Here is a 20570-nt window from a genome sequence, read left to right on the forward strand (position 1 = left end):
CAAGACAACAGTGCATAAGTGTTCGCAATAAAGCTAATAGAATCCTTGGCTTCATATCAAGAAGCATAAATAATAGGAGTCCTCAGGTTGTTCTTCAACTCTATACATCCTTGGTTAGGCCTCATTTAGATTATGCTGCACAGTTTTGGTCACCGTATTACAGAATGGATATAAATTCTCTGGAAAATGTACAAAGGAGGATGACAAAGTTGATCCCATGTATCAGAAACCTTCCCTATGAGGATAGACTGAGGGCCCTGAAACTGCACTCTCTAGAAAGACGTAGAATTAGGGGGGATATGATTGAGGTGTATAAATGGAAGACAGGAATAAATAAAGGGGATGTAAATAGTGTGCTGAAAATATCTAGCCTAGACAGGACTCGCAGCAATGGTTTTAAGTTGGAAAAATTCAGATTCAGGAAGGATATAGGAAAGTACTGGTTTGGTAATAGAGTTGTGGATGAGTGGAACAAACTCCCAAGTACCGTTATAGAGGCCAGAACGTTGTGTAGCTTTAAAAATAGGTTGGATAAATACATGAGTAGATGTGGGTGGGTGTGAGTTAGACCTGATAGCTTGTGCTACCAGGTCGGTTGCCGTGTTCCTCCCTTAAGTCAATGTGACCTGACCTGACTAGGTTGGGTGCATTGGCTTAAGCCGGTAGGAGACTTGGACCTGCCTCGCATGGGCCAGTAGGCCTTCTGCAGTGTTCCTTCGTTCTTATGTTCTTATGTTCTTATGGTGGTGGTCATCTTACAGTACTGTACTTGACAACTGTCCTAGCTAGCTAGTCTATAATTCCTTGAAATATTTAATTTTTTGTAACTTCTTCCGATTTGGCTTTATTTCCATCTGAACCATTTGAATCCACCCGAATTCAGTTAGTGGATCACTGTTGCTGTTTGGGTGTATGATGAGGGTGCGTAAAGCCCCGTCAGTTAACGAAATCAGACAGAGGATACCTTGTTATCAATGAATCCATTTGAATCCGGTCATTGGAAAATAAACTTCATTTTCACATACAAAATAGGATTTTTCAACTAACATGAAAGAGTTAAGAAGGAAAGTATTTTAGTACCATCAACAGATAGAATTTGAGGCCATATCCATAAACTATCTAGGTAGTAGATTGGGAGACAGCAATACTGAGTGTAAAATGAAAGCCTGTAATTGTTTTACCTGATGGTAGGATTGCTGGTGTCTTTTGTCTGTCTCATAAATATGCAAGATTACAGGTACGTCTTGCTACTTCTACTTACACTTAGGTCACACTACACATATGTGTACAAGCATATATATATACATACCCCTCTGGGTTTTCTGCTATTTTCTTTCTAGTTCTTGTTCTTGTTTATTTCCTCTTATCTCCATGGGGAAGTGGAACAGAATTCTTCCTCTGTAAGCTATGCATGTTGTAAGAGGCGACTAAAATGCCGGGACCAAGGGGCTAGTAACCCCTTCCCCTGTATATACAGGTACCATCTGACTACGGCCAAGCTTGGTTCCGACCAACCGGTCGTAAGTCAAAATGGATGTAAGTCGAACCTATGAAAATTGCAGACATACTGGGTAGAGCATAATGTCAAATCTTTCCTCTATAAACTACCTACATAGTACTGTAATGTAATGTAATGTACAATCATTATACACTGTATATCATTATCTTTATGTATTGTATTATATATCATTATCTTTATGTATTGTATTATATATCATTATATATCATTATCTTTATGTATTGTTGACACAGTGGAATGGGATGACACTACCACTGGTAGTGTCATCCTGCCAGAATGTAGTATGACCTATACCCTAAGTAAAGTGAAACAACGTATCCGGCTGGCTGACTGGCTGGGTGGTCCGGTGGGTGGCCGGGTGGTTGGCTGACTGAATGTGGCTCTCTCACTGTATCTCTCTCTCTCTCTCTCTCTCTCTCTCTCTAACACACACACAGGTACACGTAAGTAAAGTTATCATACATAGTATAAATTACCTAGGATAACCCAAAAAAATCCAGACAAAGTGCTGTAGAGTGGATCTGTGCTCCAGTGCCCTAAATTAATAATAATATTAATAATAATTATTATTATTATTATTACAATAATACATATGTACTAATATTAATAATAATATAATTATTAAACTATAATATAATAATCGTGTCCACTCATTACTTACCTTAAAATATCTGTAGTCTTAATGTAGAGAGTGAGAGGTGAGTAAACAAGATTAAATGAATAAATGAGAGAGAGAATGAGAGGGTAGAAGTTTCGCGAGTTATGTAAACAAACGTTGTTGTTGTTGTTGTTACCAGCTCGGACACTAATGGTTTTTGTTCACTCTGTCAAGCCGACCAGAAAAACATCTCGTATTTGTTAATTTATATGTTTATATGTTATGTAGCATGTTTATTCTATAATTTTGAAAAAAAAAAACATAGATGGATTAAGCAAAATGTCTATATTAACGTTTTATACACATTTAATGCGCCTCAGTGATTATTATTGTGTTATTATCATTATTAATATGGCGTTTTCAAGACCAATTACACTCTTAATGAGTGACTCTGAGACAGATAAGCAGACTGAAAGACAGACACAGGTAGACAGAAAGACACACAGGCAGACAGAAAGACAGACACAGGTAGAAAGACACACAGGTAGACAGAAAGGCAGACACACAGGTAGACAGAAAGACACACACAGGTAGAGAGAAAGACACAGGTAGACAGACACACAGATACAGACAGACAGATATACAGGCAGACAGATACAGACAGGTTTATGTGCAACAGTGAAAACAAATAGAGAGTTCGAGAGTAAGAGCCTTTCTTGCCACAATCTCCAGCGCAAGATTCAGACTTCATCTTAGGGGCCATGGTGAAATTTACTGTCCAGTTAGTACATTAATACAGTATGATGCTGCTGATAGGGCAGGGTTACTCAAACTGATGCTGCCTGCATGACACATTGCTGCCGCGAGTATCGTCAAATATTGTACAGCGGTGTGCATCAGCCGGCCCAGCCCAGCTGCCAGATGCACAGTCGTAAGTCGAGTGGACGTATGTCAGCAGGTCGTAAGTCAGATGATAGGTGTATTACTAAATGTACAAGGAGAAACTTTCGTTTCTCCTTTTGGGCCACCCCGCCTCAGTGGGATACGACCGGTGTGTTGAAAGAAAGAAAGATAAGTATTTTTTAATAAACTTCATTTTCACATACAAAATAGGATTTTTCAACAAACATGAAAGAGTTAAGAAGGAAAGTATTCTAGTACCATCAACGGAGAGAATTTGAGGCCATATCCATAAACTATCTAGGTAGTAGATTGGTAGACAGCAACAGCCCAGGGAGGTACTACCTTCCTGAAAAGTGAGTGTAAAACAGAAACCTGTAATTGTTTTACATGATGGTAGGATTGCTTGATGGTAGGATTGCTGGTATCTTTTTTCAGTCTCATAAATATGCAAGATTTCAGGTACGTCTTGCTACTTCTACTTGCACTTAGGTCACACTACACTTGCATGTATAAGCATATATACACACACACCCCTCTGGGTTTTCTTCTATTTGCTTACTAGTTCTTGTTCTTGTACTTGTTTATTTCCTCTTATCTCCATGGGGAAGTGGAACAGAATTCTTCCTCTGTAAGTCATGCGTGTCATAAGAGGTGATTAAAAAGCCGGGAGCAAGGGGCTAGTAACCCCTTCTCCTGTATACATTACTAAAGTTAACCCTTTCAGGGTTTCGGCTGTACTAGTATGGCTTACACCCCAGGGTTTTTGACATACTAGTACGCCTAAATTCTAGCGCCCTCAAATCTAGTGAGAGAAAGCTGGTAGGCCTACATGTGAAAGAAAGGGTCTATGAGGTCAGTGTGTGCAGTATAAAAAAAAATCCTGCAGCACACAGTGCGTAATGAGAAAAAAAAACTTTGACCGTGTTTTTGGATTAAAATAGCGACTTTGCACTGTATTTTTGTATGGTATTTATTGTTGTATTCTAGTTTTCCTGGTCTCATTTTATAGAATGGAAGACATATTACAGAAATTGAGATGATTTTGACTGGTCTTACAATGAAAAGTACCTTGAAATTGAGCTCAAAGTAGCAGAAATGTTCGATTTTTACCAAAGTTCAAAAGTAAACAAAGCATGCCAAGCGTCCAATACGTGTCAACTGGTGAGTCTAATATTCTTTCACAAGGGTGCTGATATTATTTATACCATTTCTACACTAATGCAGTAGTCTGCATAACAGTAAATCTTCTATTTTTTGTAAGAATAAAAATTCAAAGCGGAAAGCCAAAGAAATATAAGAGGGGCCTGGGGATGTGACTAACGAACAGAGAACTTGTTATTTTAGTGCCAGGAATGTTTTTCTTGTTTATTCTGGACCCTATTAGGAAATTGGCATCTTTTGAAATTTGTGTGAAATTGGGAAAATTACTAAATTCTGACCTCTTTATTGGATAGTTGAAATCGGTAAATGGGTGGTTTCTTGTACTCATTCGATAGAAAAAATAGATTTCTAGTGAAATAATTATGGTTTTTGTCGCCTAGTACACTGGAATTGGCCGAAAATAGGGCTCAAAGTGGGCAAAATCGCCGATGCATAAACATCGTCGAGACCACTAATTTCGTGAGAGCATAATTCTGTAAGTTTTCCATCAAATTTCATACTTTTGGTGTCATTATGATCGGGAAAAGATTATCTTTTCATAAGAATTCTTTTTTTTTTTAAATTTGGGGACCCTGAGAACACGTCTCAGAGAGGGCCTGGGGACCTTGAAAGGGTTAAACAGAGTCACTTTTGTTTTTCTTTGTGGGCCACCCTGCTTTGGTGGGATACAGTTTGTTGAAAGAAAGAAGACTCCATAAACTAAAAAAGAGGTGTTAAAAAGATTCTAGGAAATTCTTCACAACAGTGGTAAACAACAGAATGGGTTATCAAAGGTAATAAATGCTACAAACACCAGAACCTTATTTTTTTTTTTTAACGATTTGGCCATCTCCCACTGAGGCAGGGTGTCCCAAAAAGAAAGAAAATCCCCAAAAAGAAAATACTTTCATCATTCAACACTTTCACCTCACTCATACATAATCACTGTTTTTGCAGAGGTGCCCAGAACACAACAGTTTACAAATATATATGTATAAAGATACACAACATATCCCTCCAAACTACCAATATCCCAAAACCCCTCCTTTAAAGCACATGCACTGCACTTCCCATTTCCAGTACTCAAGTTTTAGGTAGTAGGTTGGTAGACAGCAACCACCCAGGGAAGTACTACCGTCCTGCCAGATGACTGTGAAACAGAAACCTGTAACTGTTTTGCATGATGGTAGGATTGCTGGTTTCTTTTTCTGTCTCATAAACACGCTAGATAACAGGCATATCTTGCTACTCCTACTTACACTTGGGTCACACTTCACAGACACACACATGCATATATATATACATACATATAGGTTTTTCTCCTTTTTCTAAATAGCTCTTGTTCCTCTTTATTTCTTCTATTGTCCATGGGGAAGTGGAAAAGAATCTTTCCTCCGTAAGCCATGCGTGTCGTATGAGGCGACTAAAATGCCGGGAGCAATGGGCTAGTAACCCCTTCTCCTGTAGACATTTACTAAAAAAGAGAAGAAGAAAAACTTTATAAAACTGGGATGCTTAAATGTGCGTGGATGTAGTGTGGATGACAAGAAACAGATGATGCTGATGTTATGAATGAAAAGAAGTTGGATGTCCTGGCCCTAAGCGAAACAAAGCTGAAGGGGGTAGGGGAGTTTCGGTGGGGGGAAATAAATGGGATTAAATCTGGAGTATCTGAGAGAGTTAGAGCAAAGGAAGGGGTAGCAGTAATGTTGAATGATCGGTTATGGAAGGAGAAAAGAGAATATGAATGTGTAAATTCAAGAATTATGTGGATTAAAGTAAAGGTTGGATGCGAGAAGTGGGTCATAATAAGCGTGTATGCACCTGGAGAAGAGAGGAATGCAGAGGAGAGAGAGAGATTTTGGGAGATGTTAAGTGAATGTATAGGAGCCTTTGAACCAAGTGAGAGAGTAATTGTGGTAGGGGACCTGAATGCTAAAGTAGGAGAAACTTTTAGAGAGGGTGTGGTAGGTAAGTTTGGGGTGCCAGGTGTAAATGATAATGGGAGCCCTTTGACTGAACTTTTATAAAAAGGGGTTTAGTTATAGGTAATACATATTTTAAGAAAAAGAGGATAAATAAGTATACAAGATATGATGTAGGGCGAAATGACAGTAGTTTGTTGGATTATGTATTGGTAGATAAAAGACTGTTGAGTAGACTTCAGGATGTACATGTTTATAGAGGGGCCACAGATATATCAGATCACTTTCTAGTTGTAGCTACACTGAGAGTAAAAGGTAGATGGGATACAAGGAGAATAGAAGCATCAGGGAAGAGAGAGGTGAAGGTTTATAAACTAAAAGAGGAGGCAGTTAGGGTAAGATATAAACAGCTATTGGAGGATAGATGGGCTAATGAGAGCATAGGCAATGGGGTCGAAGAGGTATGGGGTAGGTTTAAAAATGTAGTGTTAGAGTGTTCAGCAGAAGTTTGTGGTTACAGGAAAGTGGGTGCGGGAGGGAAGAGGAGCGATTGGTGGAATGATGATGCGAAGAGAGTAGTAAGGGAGAAAAAGTTAGCATATGAGAAGTTTTTACAAAGTAGAAGTGATGCAAGGAGGGAAGAGTATATGGAGAAAAAGAGAGAGGTTAAGAGAGTGGTGAAGCAATGTAAAAAGAGAGCAAATGAGAGAGTGGGTGAGATGTTATCAACAAATTTTGTTGAAAATAAGAAAAAGTTTTGGAGTGAGATTAACAAGTTAAGAAAGCCTAGAGAACAAATGGATTTGTCAGTTAAAAATAGGAGAGGAGAGTTATTAAATGGAGAGTTAGAGGTATTGGGAAGATGGAGGGAATATTTTGAGGAATTGTTAAATGTTGATGAAGATAGGGAAGCTGTGATTTCGTGTATAGGGCAAGGAGGAACAACATCTTGTAGGAGTGAGGAAGAGCCAGTTGTGAGTGTGGGGGAAGTTCGTGAGGCAGTAGGTAAAATGAAAGGGGGTAAGGCAGCCGGGATTGATGGGATAAAGATAGAAATGTTAAAAGTAGGTGGGGATATAGTTTTGGAGTGGTTGGTGCAATTATTTAATAAATGTATGGAAGAGGGTAAGGTACCTAGGGATTGGCAGAGAGCATGCATAGTTCCTTTGTATAAAGGCAAAGGGGATAAAAGAGAGTGCAAAAATTATAGGGGGATAAGTCTGTTGAGTATACCTGGTAAAGCGTATGGTAGAGTTATTATTGAAAGAATTAAGAGTAAGACGGAGAATAGGATAGCAGATGAACAAGGAGGCTTTAGGAAAGGTAGAGGGTGTGTGGACCAGGTGTTTACAGTGAAACATATAAGTGAACAGTATTTAGATAAGGCTAAAGAGGTCTTTGTGGCATTTATGGATTTGGAAAAGGCGTATGACAGGGTGGATAGGGGGGCAATGTGGCAGATGTTGCAGGTGTATGGTGTAGGAGGTAGGTTACTGAAAGCAGTGAAGAGTTTTTACGAGGATAGTGAGGCTCAAGTTAGAGTATGTAGGAAAGAGGGAAATTATTTCCCAGTAAAAGTAGGCCTTAGACAAGGATGTGTGATGCCACCGTGGTTGTTTAATATATTTATAGATGGGGTTGTAAGAGAAGTAAATGCGAGGGTCTTGGCAAGAGGCGTGGAGTTAAAAGATAAAGAATCACACATAAAGTGGGAGTTGTCACAGTTGCTCTTTGCTGATGACACTGTGCTCTTGGGAGATTCTGAAGAGAAGTTGCAGAGATTGGTGGATGAATTTGGTAGGGTGTGCAAAAGAAGAAAATTGAAAGTGAATACAGGAAAGAGTAAGGTTATGAGGATAACAAAAAGATTAGGTGATGAAAGATTGGATATCAGATTGGAGGGAGAGAGTATGGAGGAGGTGAATGTATTCAGATATTTGGGAGTGGACATGTCAGCGGATGGGTCTATGAAAGATGAGGTGAATCATAGAATTGATGAGGGGAAAAGGGTGAGTGGTGCACTTAGAAGTCTGTGGAGACAAAGAACTTTGTCCTTGGAGGCAAAGAGGGGAATGTATGAGAGTATAGGTTTACCAACGCTCTTATATGGGTGTGAAGCATGGGTGATGAATGTTGCAGCGAGGAGAAGGCTGGAGGCAGTGGAGATGTCATGTCTGAGAGCAATGTGTGGTGTGAATATAATGCAGAGAATTCGTAGTTTGGAAGTTAGGAGGAGGTGCGGGATTACCAAAACTGTTGTCCAGAGGGCTGAGGAAGGGTTGTTGAGGTGGTTCGGACATGTGGAGAGAATGGAGCGAAACAGAATAACTTCAAGAGTGTATCAGTCTGTAGTGGAAGGAAGGCGGGGTAGGGGTTGGCCTAGGAAAGGTTGGAGGGAGGGGGTAAAAGAGGTTTTGTGTGCGAGGGGCTTGGACTTCCAGCAGGCATGCGTGAGCGTGTTTGATAGGAGTGAATGGAGACAAATGGTTTTTAATACTTGACGTGCTGTTGGAGTGTGAGCAAAGTAACATTTATGAAGGGGTTCAGGGAAACCGGCAGGCCGGACTTAAGTCCTGGAGATGGGAAGTACAGTGCCTGCACTCTGAAGGAGGGGTGTTAATGTTGCAGTTTAAAAACTGTAGTGTAAAGCACCCTTCTGGCAAGACAGTGATGGAGTGAATGATGGTGAAAGTTTTTCTTTTTCGGGCTACCCTTCCTTGGTGGGAATCGGCCAGTGTGATAATAAAAAAATAAAAATAAAAAGTTTGGCTATATAAAAATAACCGGTTTCATTGAATCCCCTCACTAAATATTACCCTGCTCACACTCCGACAACTCGTCAGATCCCAAATGCCATTCGTTTCCATTCACTCCTATCTAACACACTCATGCGTGCTTGCTGGAAGTCCAAGCCCCTTTACCCCCTCCCTCCAACCTTTTCGAGGATGACCACTACCCCACCTTCCTTCCCCTACAGATTTACATACTCTCAATGTCATTCTACGGTCACCTATTCTCTCTAAATGACCAAACCACCTCAACAACCCTTCTTCAGCCCTCTGACTAATACTTTTATTAACTCCACACCTCCTAATTTCCAAACTCCAAATTTTCTGCATAATATTTACACACACTGCCCTTAGGCAGGACATCTCCACTACCTCCAACCATCTCCTCACTGCAGCATTTACAACTCAAGCTTCACACCCATATAAGAGTGTTGGTACCACTATACTTTCATCCATTCCCTTCTTTGCCTCCAAAGATAATGTTTTTTGTCTCCACATATACCTCAATACACCACTCACCTTTCTTCCTTCATCAATTCTATGGTTAACCTCATCCTTCATACATCCATCTACTGACACATCAACTCCCAAATATCTGAAAACATTCACTTCTTCCATATTCCTCCACTCCAATTTGACATCCAATTTTTCTTTACCTAAATGATTTGATACCCTCATCACCTTACTCTTCTCTATGTTCACTTTCAACTTTCTACCTTTACACACTCTCCCAAACTCGTCCACTAACCTTTGCAACTTTTCTTTAGAACCTCCCTTAAGCACAGTATCATCAGCAAAAAGTAACTGTGTCAATTCCCGTTTTGTATTTGATTCCTAAATATTTAATCCCACCCCTCTCCCCAACATCCTAGCATTTACTTCTTTTACATATGCCTCCAAACTGCCAATATCCCAAACCCCTCCTTTAAAGTGCAGGCATTGTACTTCCCATTTCCAGGACTCAAGTCCGACTATATGAAAATAACCGGTTTCCCTGAATCCCTTCACTAAATATTACCCTGCTCGCACTCCAACAGATCGTCAGGTCCCAAGTACCATTCGTCTCCATTCACTCCTATCTAACATGCTCACGCACACTTGCTGGAAGTCCAAGCCCCTTGCCCACAAAACCTCCTTTACCCCCTCTCTCCAACCCCTTTCGAGGACGACCCCTACCTTGCCTTCCTTCCCCTAGAGATTTATATGCTTTCCATGTCATTCTACTTTGATCCATTCTCTCTAAATGACCAAACCACCTCAACAACATCTCTTCTGCCCTCTGACTAATGCTTTTATTAACTCCACACCTTCTCCTAATTTCCACACTCTGAATTTTCTGCATAATATTTACACCACACATTGCCCTTAGACAGGACATCTCCACTGCCTCCAACCGTCTCCTTGCTGCTGCATTTACCACCCAAGCTTCACATCCATATAAGAGTGTTGGTACTACTATACTTTCATACATTCCCTTCTTTGCCTCCATAGATAACGTTTTTTGACTCCTCATATACCTCAACGCACCACTCACCTTTTTTCCCTCATCAATTCTATGATTAACCTCATCCTTCATAAACCCATCCATCGACACGTCAACTCCCAAGTATCTGTAAACATTCACTTCTTCCATACTCCTCCTCCCCAATTTGATATCCAATTTTTCTTTATCAAAATCATTTGATACCCTCATCACCTTACTCTTTTCTGTGTTCACTTTCAACTTTCTACCTTTACACACATTCTCAAACTCATCCACTAACCTTTGCAATTTTTTCTTTAGAATCTCCCATAAGCACAGTATCATCAGCAAAAAGTAACTGTGTCAGTTCCCATTTTGAATTTGATTCCCCATAATTTAATCCCACCCCTCTCCCGAACACCCTAGCATTTACTTCTTTTACAACCCCATCTATAAATATATTAAACAACCATGGTGACATTACACATCCCTGTCTAAGACCTACTTTTACCGGGAAGTATTCTCCCTCTCTTCTACATACCCTAACCTGAGCCTCACTATCCTCATAAAAGCTCTTTACAGCATTTAGTAACTTACCACCTATTCCATATACTTGCAACATCTGCCACATTGCTCCTCTATCCACTCTATCATATGCCTTTTCTAAATCCATAAATGCAATAAAACTTCCCTACCTTTATCTAAATACTGTTCACATATATGCTTCAATGTAAACACCTGATCTACACATCCCCTACCCACTCTGAAACCTCCTTGCTCATCCGCAATCCTACATTCTGTCTTACCTCTAATTCTTTCAATTATAACCCTACCGTATACTTTTCCTGGTATACTCAGTAAACTTATTCCTCTATAATTTTTACAATCTCTCTTGTCCCCTTTCCCTTTATATAAAGGTACTATACATGCTCTCCGCCAATCCCTAGGTACCTTCCCCTCTTTCATACTGTTACGTTGGTAGGTCTTATTACTTTGATAGTAAGGTTCTCACTACATGTTCTAGTGTGGGGTAGCTTTGTACTTAATGGCCTTATCTGTCTAGGGGTAATACTTACATCATGGCTGATCATCTTGAGTGTCTCTGATACCCTTTCACCAGCCCTCTTCACAGGTTATGTAAACTACTACTATAAAAATATAACTGTATTCTCAATAGATATGTACAGAATATACAATCACAGCCTCACATTTTCAAAACAAAATCTACACACTCCATACCTGTTCTCCACATGGTGTGTTCCAACAACTTTTGTCCTCTCTTCTTGACATAACTTTGGGCTAACCAGTGTTTTGACACACTTTAGTCACCCTGGGTATGGTGGCCACAACTTAAATTATAAAAACTCACCCCTGGAGCACACATGATGCCTCAAAAGATAGAAGAAGGACCCAGAGATCCTGCCAGGTTGAAGGTCAGCCACAGAGAGAGAGAATCAGTGAGAGGGAGAGAGAGAGAGAGCCTGGCTAAGCTCCTCCCACCAAAACAAAAGACTGTTGCCAAGCACAATTCTCCAGTTACCACAATTCTACCACACCTTAATTTTACTTTTACAAAAAGAAATACAACTTTATAAACTACTTATTTAAATTGTGTGTTTATGTGTCTATAGTATAACCTATTATATTGAGAAAAATAGGCTTGACCCAGCTGCCTCTCAGTCATAAGGTTGATCAGTCCTTCTAACATTTAGAGCAAAGTCCCCATCAATTCAATATAATTAAGTATTCCAGAGTAACTGTTACTTATAAATACATGTTGGGTCCTATAGCCCCATAACACATACATTTATTAAACAAAAGTACCAACCACTCCAACACTATATCCCCCCCTGCTTTTAACATTTCTGTCATGATCCCATCAGTTCCAGCTGCTTTACCCCCTTTCATTCTACGTAATGCCTCACGTACCTCCACCACACTTACATTCTGCTCTTCTTCACTCGTAAAAGATGGTATACCTGACTGGCCAGTGCATGAAATTACTGCCTCCCTTTCTTCCTCAACATTTAAAAGTTCCTCAAAATATTCTCGCCATCTACCTAATACCTCCCTCTCCCCATCTACTAACTCCCCTACTCTGTTTTTAACTGACAAATCCATACTTTCCCTAGGCTTTCTTAACTTGTTTAACTCACTCCAAAATTTTTTCTTATTTTCATTAAAATTTCTTGACAGTGCCTCTCCCACTCTTTCATCTGCTCTCCTTTTGCACTCTCTCACCACTCTCTTCACCTTTCTTTTACTCTCCATATACTCTGCTCTTCTTATAACACTTCTGATTTGTAAAAACCTCTCGTAAGCTACCTTTTTCTCTTTTATCACACCCTTTACTTCATCATTCCACCAATCACTCCTCTTTCCTCCTGCCCCCACCCTCCTATAACCACAAACTTCTGCCCCACATTCTAATACTGCATTTTTAAAACTATTCCAACCCTCTTCAACCCCCCCACTACTCATCTTTGCACTAGCCCACCTTTCTGTCAATAGTCGCTTATATCTCGCCCGAACTTCCTCCTCCCTTAGTTTATACACTTTCACCTCCCTCTTACTTGTTGCCACCTTCCTCTTTTCCCATCTACCTCTTACTCTAACTGTAGCTACAACTAAATAATGATCCGATATATCAGTTGCCCCTCTATAAACATGTACATCCTGGAGCCTACCCATCAACCTTTTATCCACCAATACATAATCTAACAAACTACTTTCATTACGTGCTACATCATACCTTGTATATTTATTTATCCTCTTTTTCATAAAATATGTATTACTTATTACCAAATTTCTTTCTACACATAGCTCAATTAAAGGCTCCCGATTTACATTTACCCCTGGCACCCGAAATTTACCTACTACTCCCTCCATAACATTTTTACCCACTTTAGCATTGAAATCCCCAACCACCATTACTCTCACACTTGATTCAAAACTCCCCACGCATTCACTCAACATTTCCCAGAATCTCTCTCTCTCCTCTACACTTCTCTCTTCTCCAGGTGCATACACACTTACTATAACCCACTTTTCACATCCAATCTTTATTTTACTCCACATAATCCTTGAATTTATACATTTGTAGTCCCTCTTTTCCTGCCATAGCTTATCCTTCAACATTATTGCTACTCCTTCTTTAGCTCTAACTCTATTTGAAACCCCTGACCTAATCCCATTTATTCCTCTCCATTGAAACTCTCCCATCCCCTTCAACTTTGTTTCACTTAAAGCCAGGATATCCAGTTTCTTCTCATTCATAACATCCACAATCATCTCTTTATTATCATTTGCACAACATCCACGCACATTCAGACTTCCCACTTTGACAATTTTCTTCTTCTTATTCTTTTTAGTAATCTTTACAGGAAAAGGGGTTACTAGCCCATTGTTCCCGGCATTTTAGTTGACTTTTACAACATGCATGGCTTACGGAGGAAAGATTCTTGTTCCACTTCCCCATGGATATAAAAGGAAAAGTAATAAGACCAAGAACTATTAACATAAAATCAAAGAAAACTCGGATGAGTGTGTATAAATAAACGTGTACATGTATGTGTAGTGTGACCTAAGTGTAAGTAGAAGTAGCAAGACATGCCTGTAATCTTGTATATATGCATATATGCGTATATATATATATATATGCGTATATGCTTCTAAACTGTTGTATTCTGAGCACCTCTGCAAAAACAGTGATTATGTGTGAGTGAGGTGAAAGTGTTGAATGATGATGAAAGTATTTTCTTTTTGGGGATTTTCTTTCTTTTTGGGTCACCCTGCTTCGGTGGGAGACGGGCGACTTGTTGGAAAAAAAAAAAAAATTAAGTGATACCCTAAACCTATTTGTAGCTATTGTTATGCCAGTTGACAAAGTTAGGTAGTCTTCTTTGTCAATTTTTTTGTATCCTTCTATAATCTTGAATACAGGGGAGGTTCTTACCTCTGTCTCTTAAACACTCGACAGATATGGTACTCTAGCAGTCAGGTTTTCCTAAAACTGTTCTTAAATCCAGACAGAACCTATAGCCATTAGCAAGTAGATTCTGTTTCGTATTCTCTGGTAATTTAGAGGCTAGGTATTAACCCTTTCAGGATCCAAGAGGCCAAATTTCAGTGTCCACCAGGGTCCAAGAATTTAAAAAAAAAAAAAATTATTTTTTCTTATGAAATGGTAGAAAATCTTTTTTTGAATGTAATAAAAGAAAAAGTACAAAATTTGATGGAAAATTGACGAAATTATACTCTTGCGAATTTTGATGTGTCAGCGATATTTACGAATCAGCGATTTTGCCGACTTTGACTCCCATTTTAGGCCAATTACATTATTCCAGTCGACCAAATTCTTAGCTATTTCACTAGTATTACTTCTATTCTATCGATTGAGCACAAGAAATCCCCCAGTCAACTGTTTCAACTACAAAATAAAGTCATCAGAATTTGGTAATTTGGCCAATTTAACACAAAGTTCAAAATATTCCAATTTCAAAATAGGGTCCAGAATAAACAATGCAAGCATTCCTGGCACTAAACTAATATTTCCTCTGTTCATTAGTTATGTTTTCAGGCTTTACAAATGAATTCCATTTTGATTTTTTATTCACATAATGAATTTTTATTCAAACCAAAAAATAGAAGATTTACTGTTATGCAATATTGTAATAATTGTATAAATATCAGCACATTTGTGAACGTATATTAGGCCCACCAGCTGGCGTGTATTAGATGTGTGAGGTCATTTGTTTATTCTTGAACATTGACCAAAATTTAACATTTCCACTACTTTGAGCTCGGTTTCAAGCCATTTCCAGTGCTAAAACCAATCAAAATCATCTCTATTTCTGTAGTATATCTTCCATTCTATCAAATGAGACCAAGAAATTGCAAATACAACTATAAAAAACATACGAAAAAACACTGCAAAGACGCTGTTTTAATAAAAAATGACGGTCTCAGTTTTTTCACTCATTATACAGTGTGTGCAGCAGGATTTGTTTTATGTGGTGCACACATACCACATAGATGTATTATCTCATATCTAGGCCCAAATTTATCACTCACAGCTTATCAGAATGAGCTGAGCTCATGGCGTAGATCTACGGTTTGGACTCTGAACGTAAAGCCGTAGATCTATGGCACTGACCCTGAAAGGGTTAAATATAATGTTCATGGTACTGTATTTACCTCATCAGAGCAGCTTCCTGCTGCTTTTTCATTAGATCAACCATATGCTGCTGTTGCTGCTGCTGTAGCTGTTGGGCCACATGCATCTGAAGCTGATTTTGATTTTGCTGTAACTGAGCTGCAATAGCAGCTGCCTGAGCATGGGCCTCCTGCTGTTGTTTCATAAACTGATGCTCTAATTCACCTGCAGTTACACAAAAAAGTATTCATATTAAATTCACTGAAAATAAACACTTACATTATTACTATGCTGAAGTTGGCAATGAGAAAATTTATTAGCTACAAGTACTCTTTATTTTAATTCTCTGAACTTCACTATACTTTAGGTATTTCACAGAGCAAATTCATCAACAAAATTAGGTAAAATGAAAGTATTACTTTTTTAAGAATTATGATAGTAAAAGAAATCTGTTTAGGTTTTCGGGAAGTCTGAGGAATGCAACCCTATTTTTCCCATATATTTTTTCAGTGTACGGTAGGGTTATTATTGAAAGAATTAGAGGTAAGACAGAATGTAGGATTGCAGATGAGCAAGGAGGTTTTAGAGTGGGTAGGGGATGTGTAAATCAAGTGTTTACATTGAAGCATATATGTGAACAGTATTTATATAAGGGTAGGGAAGTTTTTATTGCATTTATGGATTTAGAAAAGGCATATGATAGAATGGATAGGGGAGCAATGTGGCAAGTATATGGAATAGGTGGTAAGCTACTAAATGCTGTAAAGAGTTTTTATGAGGATAGTGAGGCTCAGGTTAGGGTGTGTAGAAGAGAGGGAGACTACTTCCCGGTAAAGGTGGGGTCTTAGACAGAGATGTGTAATGTCACCATGGTTGTTTAATATATTTATAGATGGGGTTGTAAAAGAAGTAAATGCTAGGGTGTTCGGGAGAGGGGTGGGATTAAATATTTTGGAATCAAATACAAAATGGGAATTGACACAGTTACTTTTTGCTGATGATACTGTGCTTATGGGAGATTCTAAAGAAAAATTGCAAAGGTTAGTGGATGAGTTTGGGAGTGTGTGTAAGGGTAGAAAGTTGAAAGTGAACATAGAAAAGAGTAAGGTGATGAGGGTATCAAATAATTTAGATAAAGAAAAATTGGATATCAAATTGGGGAGGAGGAGTATGGAAGAAGTGAATGTTTTCAGATATTTGGGAGTTGACTTGTCAGCGGATGGATGTATGAAGGATGAGGTTAACCATAGAATTGATGAAGGAAAAAAGGCGAGTGGTGCATTGAGGTAGACAGCAACCACCCAGGGAAGTACTACCGTCCTGCCAGATGACTGTGAAACAGAAACCTGTAACTGTTTTGCATGATGGTAGGATTGCTGGTTTCTTTTTCTGTCTCATAAACACGCTAGATAACAGGAATATCTTGCTACTCCTACTTACACTTTGGTCACACTTCACAGACACGCACATGCATATATATATATACATACATCTAGGTTTTTCTCCTTTTTCTAAATAGCTCTTGTTCTTCTTTATTTCTTCTATTGTCCATGGGGAAGTGGAAAAGAATCTTTCCTCCGTAAGCCATGCGTGTCATATGAGGCGACTAAAATGCCGGGAGCAATGGGCTAGTAACCCCTTCTCCTGTAGACATTTACTAAAAAAGAGAAGAAGAAAAACTTTATAAAACTGGGATGCTTGAATGTGCGTGGATGTAGTGCGGATGACAAGAAACAGATGATTGCTGATGTTATGAATGAAAAGAAGTTGGATGTCCTGGCCCTAAGCGAAACAAAGCTGAAGGGGATAGGGGAGTTTCGGTGGGGGGAAATAAATGGGATTAAATCTGGAGTATCTGAGAGAGTTAGAGCAAAGGAAGGGGTAGCAGTAATGTTGAAGGATCAGTTATGGAAGGAGAAAAGAGAATATGAATGTGTAAATTCAAGAATTATGTGGATTAAAGTAAAGGTTGGATGCGAAAAGTGGGTCATAATAAGCGTGTATGCACCTGGAGAAGAGAGGAATGTAGAGGAGAGAGAGAGATTTTGGGAGATGTTAAGTGAATGTATAGGAGCCTTTGAACCAAGTGAGAGAGTAATTGTGGTAGGGGACCTGAATGCTAAAGTAGGAGAAACTTTTAGAGAGGGTGTGGTAGGTAAGTTTGGGGTACCAGGTGTAAATGATAATGGGAGCCCTTTGATTGAACTTTGTATAGAAAGGAGTTTAGTTATAGGTAATACATATTTTAAGAAAAAGAGGATAAATAAATATACAAGATATGATGTAAGGCGAAATGGCAGTAGTTTGTTGGATTATGTATTGGTAGATAAAAGACTGTTGAGTAGACTTCAGGATGTACATGTTTATAGAGGGGCCACAGATATATCAGATCACTTTCTAGCTGTAGCTACACTGAGAGTAAAAGGTAGATGGGATACAAGGAGAATAGAAGCATCAGGGAAGAGAGAGGTGAAGGTTTATAAACTAAAAGAGGAGGCAGTTAGGGTAAGATATAAACAGCTATTGGAGGATAGATGGGTTAATGAGAGCATAGGAAATGGGGTCAAAGAGGTATGGGGTAGGTTTAAAAATGTAGTGTTAGAGTGTTCAGCAGAAGTTTGTGGTTACAGGAAAGTGGGTGCGGGAGGGAAGAGGAGCGATTGGTGGAATGATGATGTAAAGAGAGTAGTAAGGGAGAAAAAGTTAGCATATGAGAAGTTTTTACAAAGTAGAAGTGATGCAAGGAGGGAAGAGTATATGGAGAAAAAGAGAGAGGTTAAGAGAGTGGTGAAGCAATGTAAAAAGAGAGCAAATGAGAGAGTGGGCGAGATGTTATCAACAAATTTTGTTGAAAATAAAAAAAAGTTTTGGAGTGAGATTAACAAGTTAAGGAAGCCTAGAGAACAAATGGATCTGTCAGTTAAAAATAGGAGAGGAGAGTTATTAAATGGAGAGTTAGAGGTATTGGGAAGATGGAGGGAATATTTTGAGGAATTGTTGAATGTTGATGAAGATAGGGAAGCTGTGATTTCGTGTATGGGGCAAGGAGGAATAACATCTTGTAGGCATGAGGAAGAGCCAGTTGTGAGTGTGGGGGAAGTTCGTGAGGCAGTAGGTAAAATGAAAGGGGGTAAGGCAGCCGGGATTGATGGGATGAAGACAGAAATGTTAAAAGCAGGTGGGGATATAGTTTTGGAGTGGTTGGTGCAATTATTTAATAAATGTATGGAAGAGGGTAAGGTACCTAGGGATTGGCAGAGAGCATGCATAGTTCCTTTGTATAAAGGCAAAGGGGACAAAAGAGAGTGCAAAAATTATAGGGGGATAAGTCTGTTGAGTATACCTGGTAAAGTGTATGGTAGAGTTATTATTGAAAGAATTAAGAGTAAGACAGAGAATGGGATAGCAGATGAACAAGGAGGCTTTAGGAAAGGTAGGGGGTGTGTGGACCAGGTGTTTACAGTGAAACATATAAGTGAACAGTATTTAGATAAGGCTAAAGAGGTCTTTGTGGCATTTATGGATTTGGAAAAGGCATATGACAGGGTGGATAGGGGGGCAATGTGGCAGATGTTGCAGGTGTATGGTATAGGAGGTAGGTTACTGAAAGCAGTGAAGAGTTTTTACGAGGATAGTGAGGCTCAAGTTAGAGTATGTAGGAAAGAGGGAAATTATTTCCCAGTAAAAGTAGGCCTTAGACAAGGATGTGTGATGTCACCGTGGTTGTTTAATATATTTATAGATGGGATTGTAAGAGAAGTAAATGCGAGGGTCTTGGCAAGAGGCGTGGAGTTAAAAGATAAAGAATCACACATAAAGTGGGAGTTGTCACAGTTGCTCTTTGCTGATGACACTGTGCTCTTGGGAGATTCTGAAGAGAAGTTGCAGAGATTGGTGGATGAATTTGGTAGGGTATGTAAAAGAAGAAAATTAAAAGTGAAGCCAGGAAAGAGTAAGGTTATGAGGATAACAAAAAGATTAGGTGATGAAAGATTGGATATCAGATTGGAGGGAGAGAGTATGGAGGAGGTAAATGTATTCAGATATTTGGGAGTGGACGTGTCAGCGGATGGGTCTATGAAAGATGAGGTGAATCATAGAATTGATGAGGGAAAAAAAGTGAGTGGTGCACTTAGGAGTCTGTGGAGACAAAGAACTTTGTCCTTGGAGGCAAAGAGGGGAATGTATGAGAGTATAGTTTTACCAACGCTCCCATATGGGTGATGAATGTTGCAGCGAGGAGAAGGCTGGAGGCAGTGGAGATGTCATGTCTGAGGGCAATGTGTGGTGTGAATATAATGCAGAGAATTCGTAGTTTGGAAGTTAGGAGGAGGTGCGGGATTACCAAAACTATTGTCCAGAGGGCTGAGGAAGGGTTGTTGAGGTGGTTCGGACATGTAGAGAGAATGGAGTGAAACAGAGTGACTTCAAGAGTGTATCAGTCTGTAGTGGAAGGAAGGCGGGGTAGGGGTCGGCCTAGGAAAGGTTGGAGGGAGGGGGTAAAGGAGGTTTTGTGTGCGAGGGGCTTGGACTTCCAGCAGGCATGCGTGAGCGTGTTTGATAGGAGTGAATGGAGACAAATGGTTTTTAATACTTGACGTGCTGTTGGAGTGTGAGCAAAGTAACATTTATGAAGGGGTCCAGGGAAACCGGCAGGCCGGACTTGATTCCTGGAGATGGGAAGTACAGTGCCTGCACTCTGAAGGAGGGGTGTTAATGTTGCAGTTTAATAACTGTAGTGTAAAGCACCTTTCTGGCAAGACAGTGATGGAGTGAATGATGGTGAAAGTTTTTCTTTTTCGGGCCGCCCTGCCTTGGTGGGAATCGGCCAGTGTGATAATAAAAAAAAAAAAAAAAATGTTATCTATGGAGGCAAAGAAGGGAATGGATGAAAGTATAGTGGCACTAACTCTTTTATATGGGTGTGAAGCATGGGTTGTAAATGCTGCAGCGAGGAGGCGGTTGGAGGCAGTGGAGATGTCCTGTCTAAGGGCAATGTGTGGTGTGAATATTATGCAGAAAATTCAGAGTGTGGAAATTAGGAGGTGTGGTGTTCATAAAAGTATTAGTCAGAGGGCT

General features: G+C 39.5%; 1 protein-coding gene across 4 annotated transcripts in view; it reads right to left on the bottom strand.

Annotated features, from left to right (window-relative positions):
• LOC128690813 (fas-binding factor 1 homolog) overlaps positions 1–20570 on the bottom strand; it is a 209522-nt gene that overhangs the window by 156423 nt on the left and 32529 nt on the right. For all 4 annotated transcript variants that reach the window (XM_070088207.1, XM_070088205.1, XM_070088206.1 and 1 more), the window contains one exon: positions 15533–15716. In XM_070088207.1, the coding sequence (XP_069944308.1) occupies positions 15533–15716 (184 nt within the window). The remainder of the gene's footprint in view (positions 1–15532; positions 15717–20570) is intronic.

This window comes from Cherax quadricarinatus, chromosome 24, assembly GCF_038502225.1.
Source record: "Cherax quadricarinatus isolate ZL_2023a chromosome 24, ASM3850222v1, whole genome shotgun sequence".
Lineage (NCBI taxonomy): Eukaryota > Metazoa > Arthropoda > Malacostraca > Decapoda > Parastacidae > Cherax > Cherax quadricarinatus.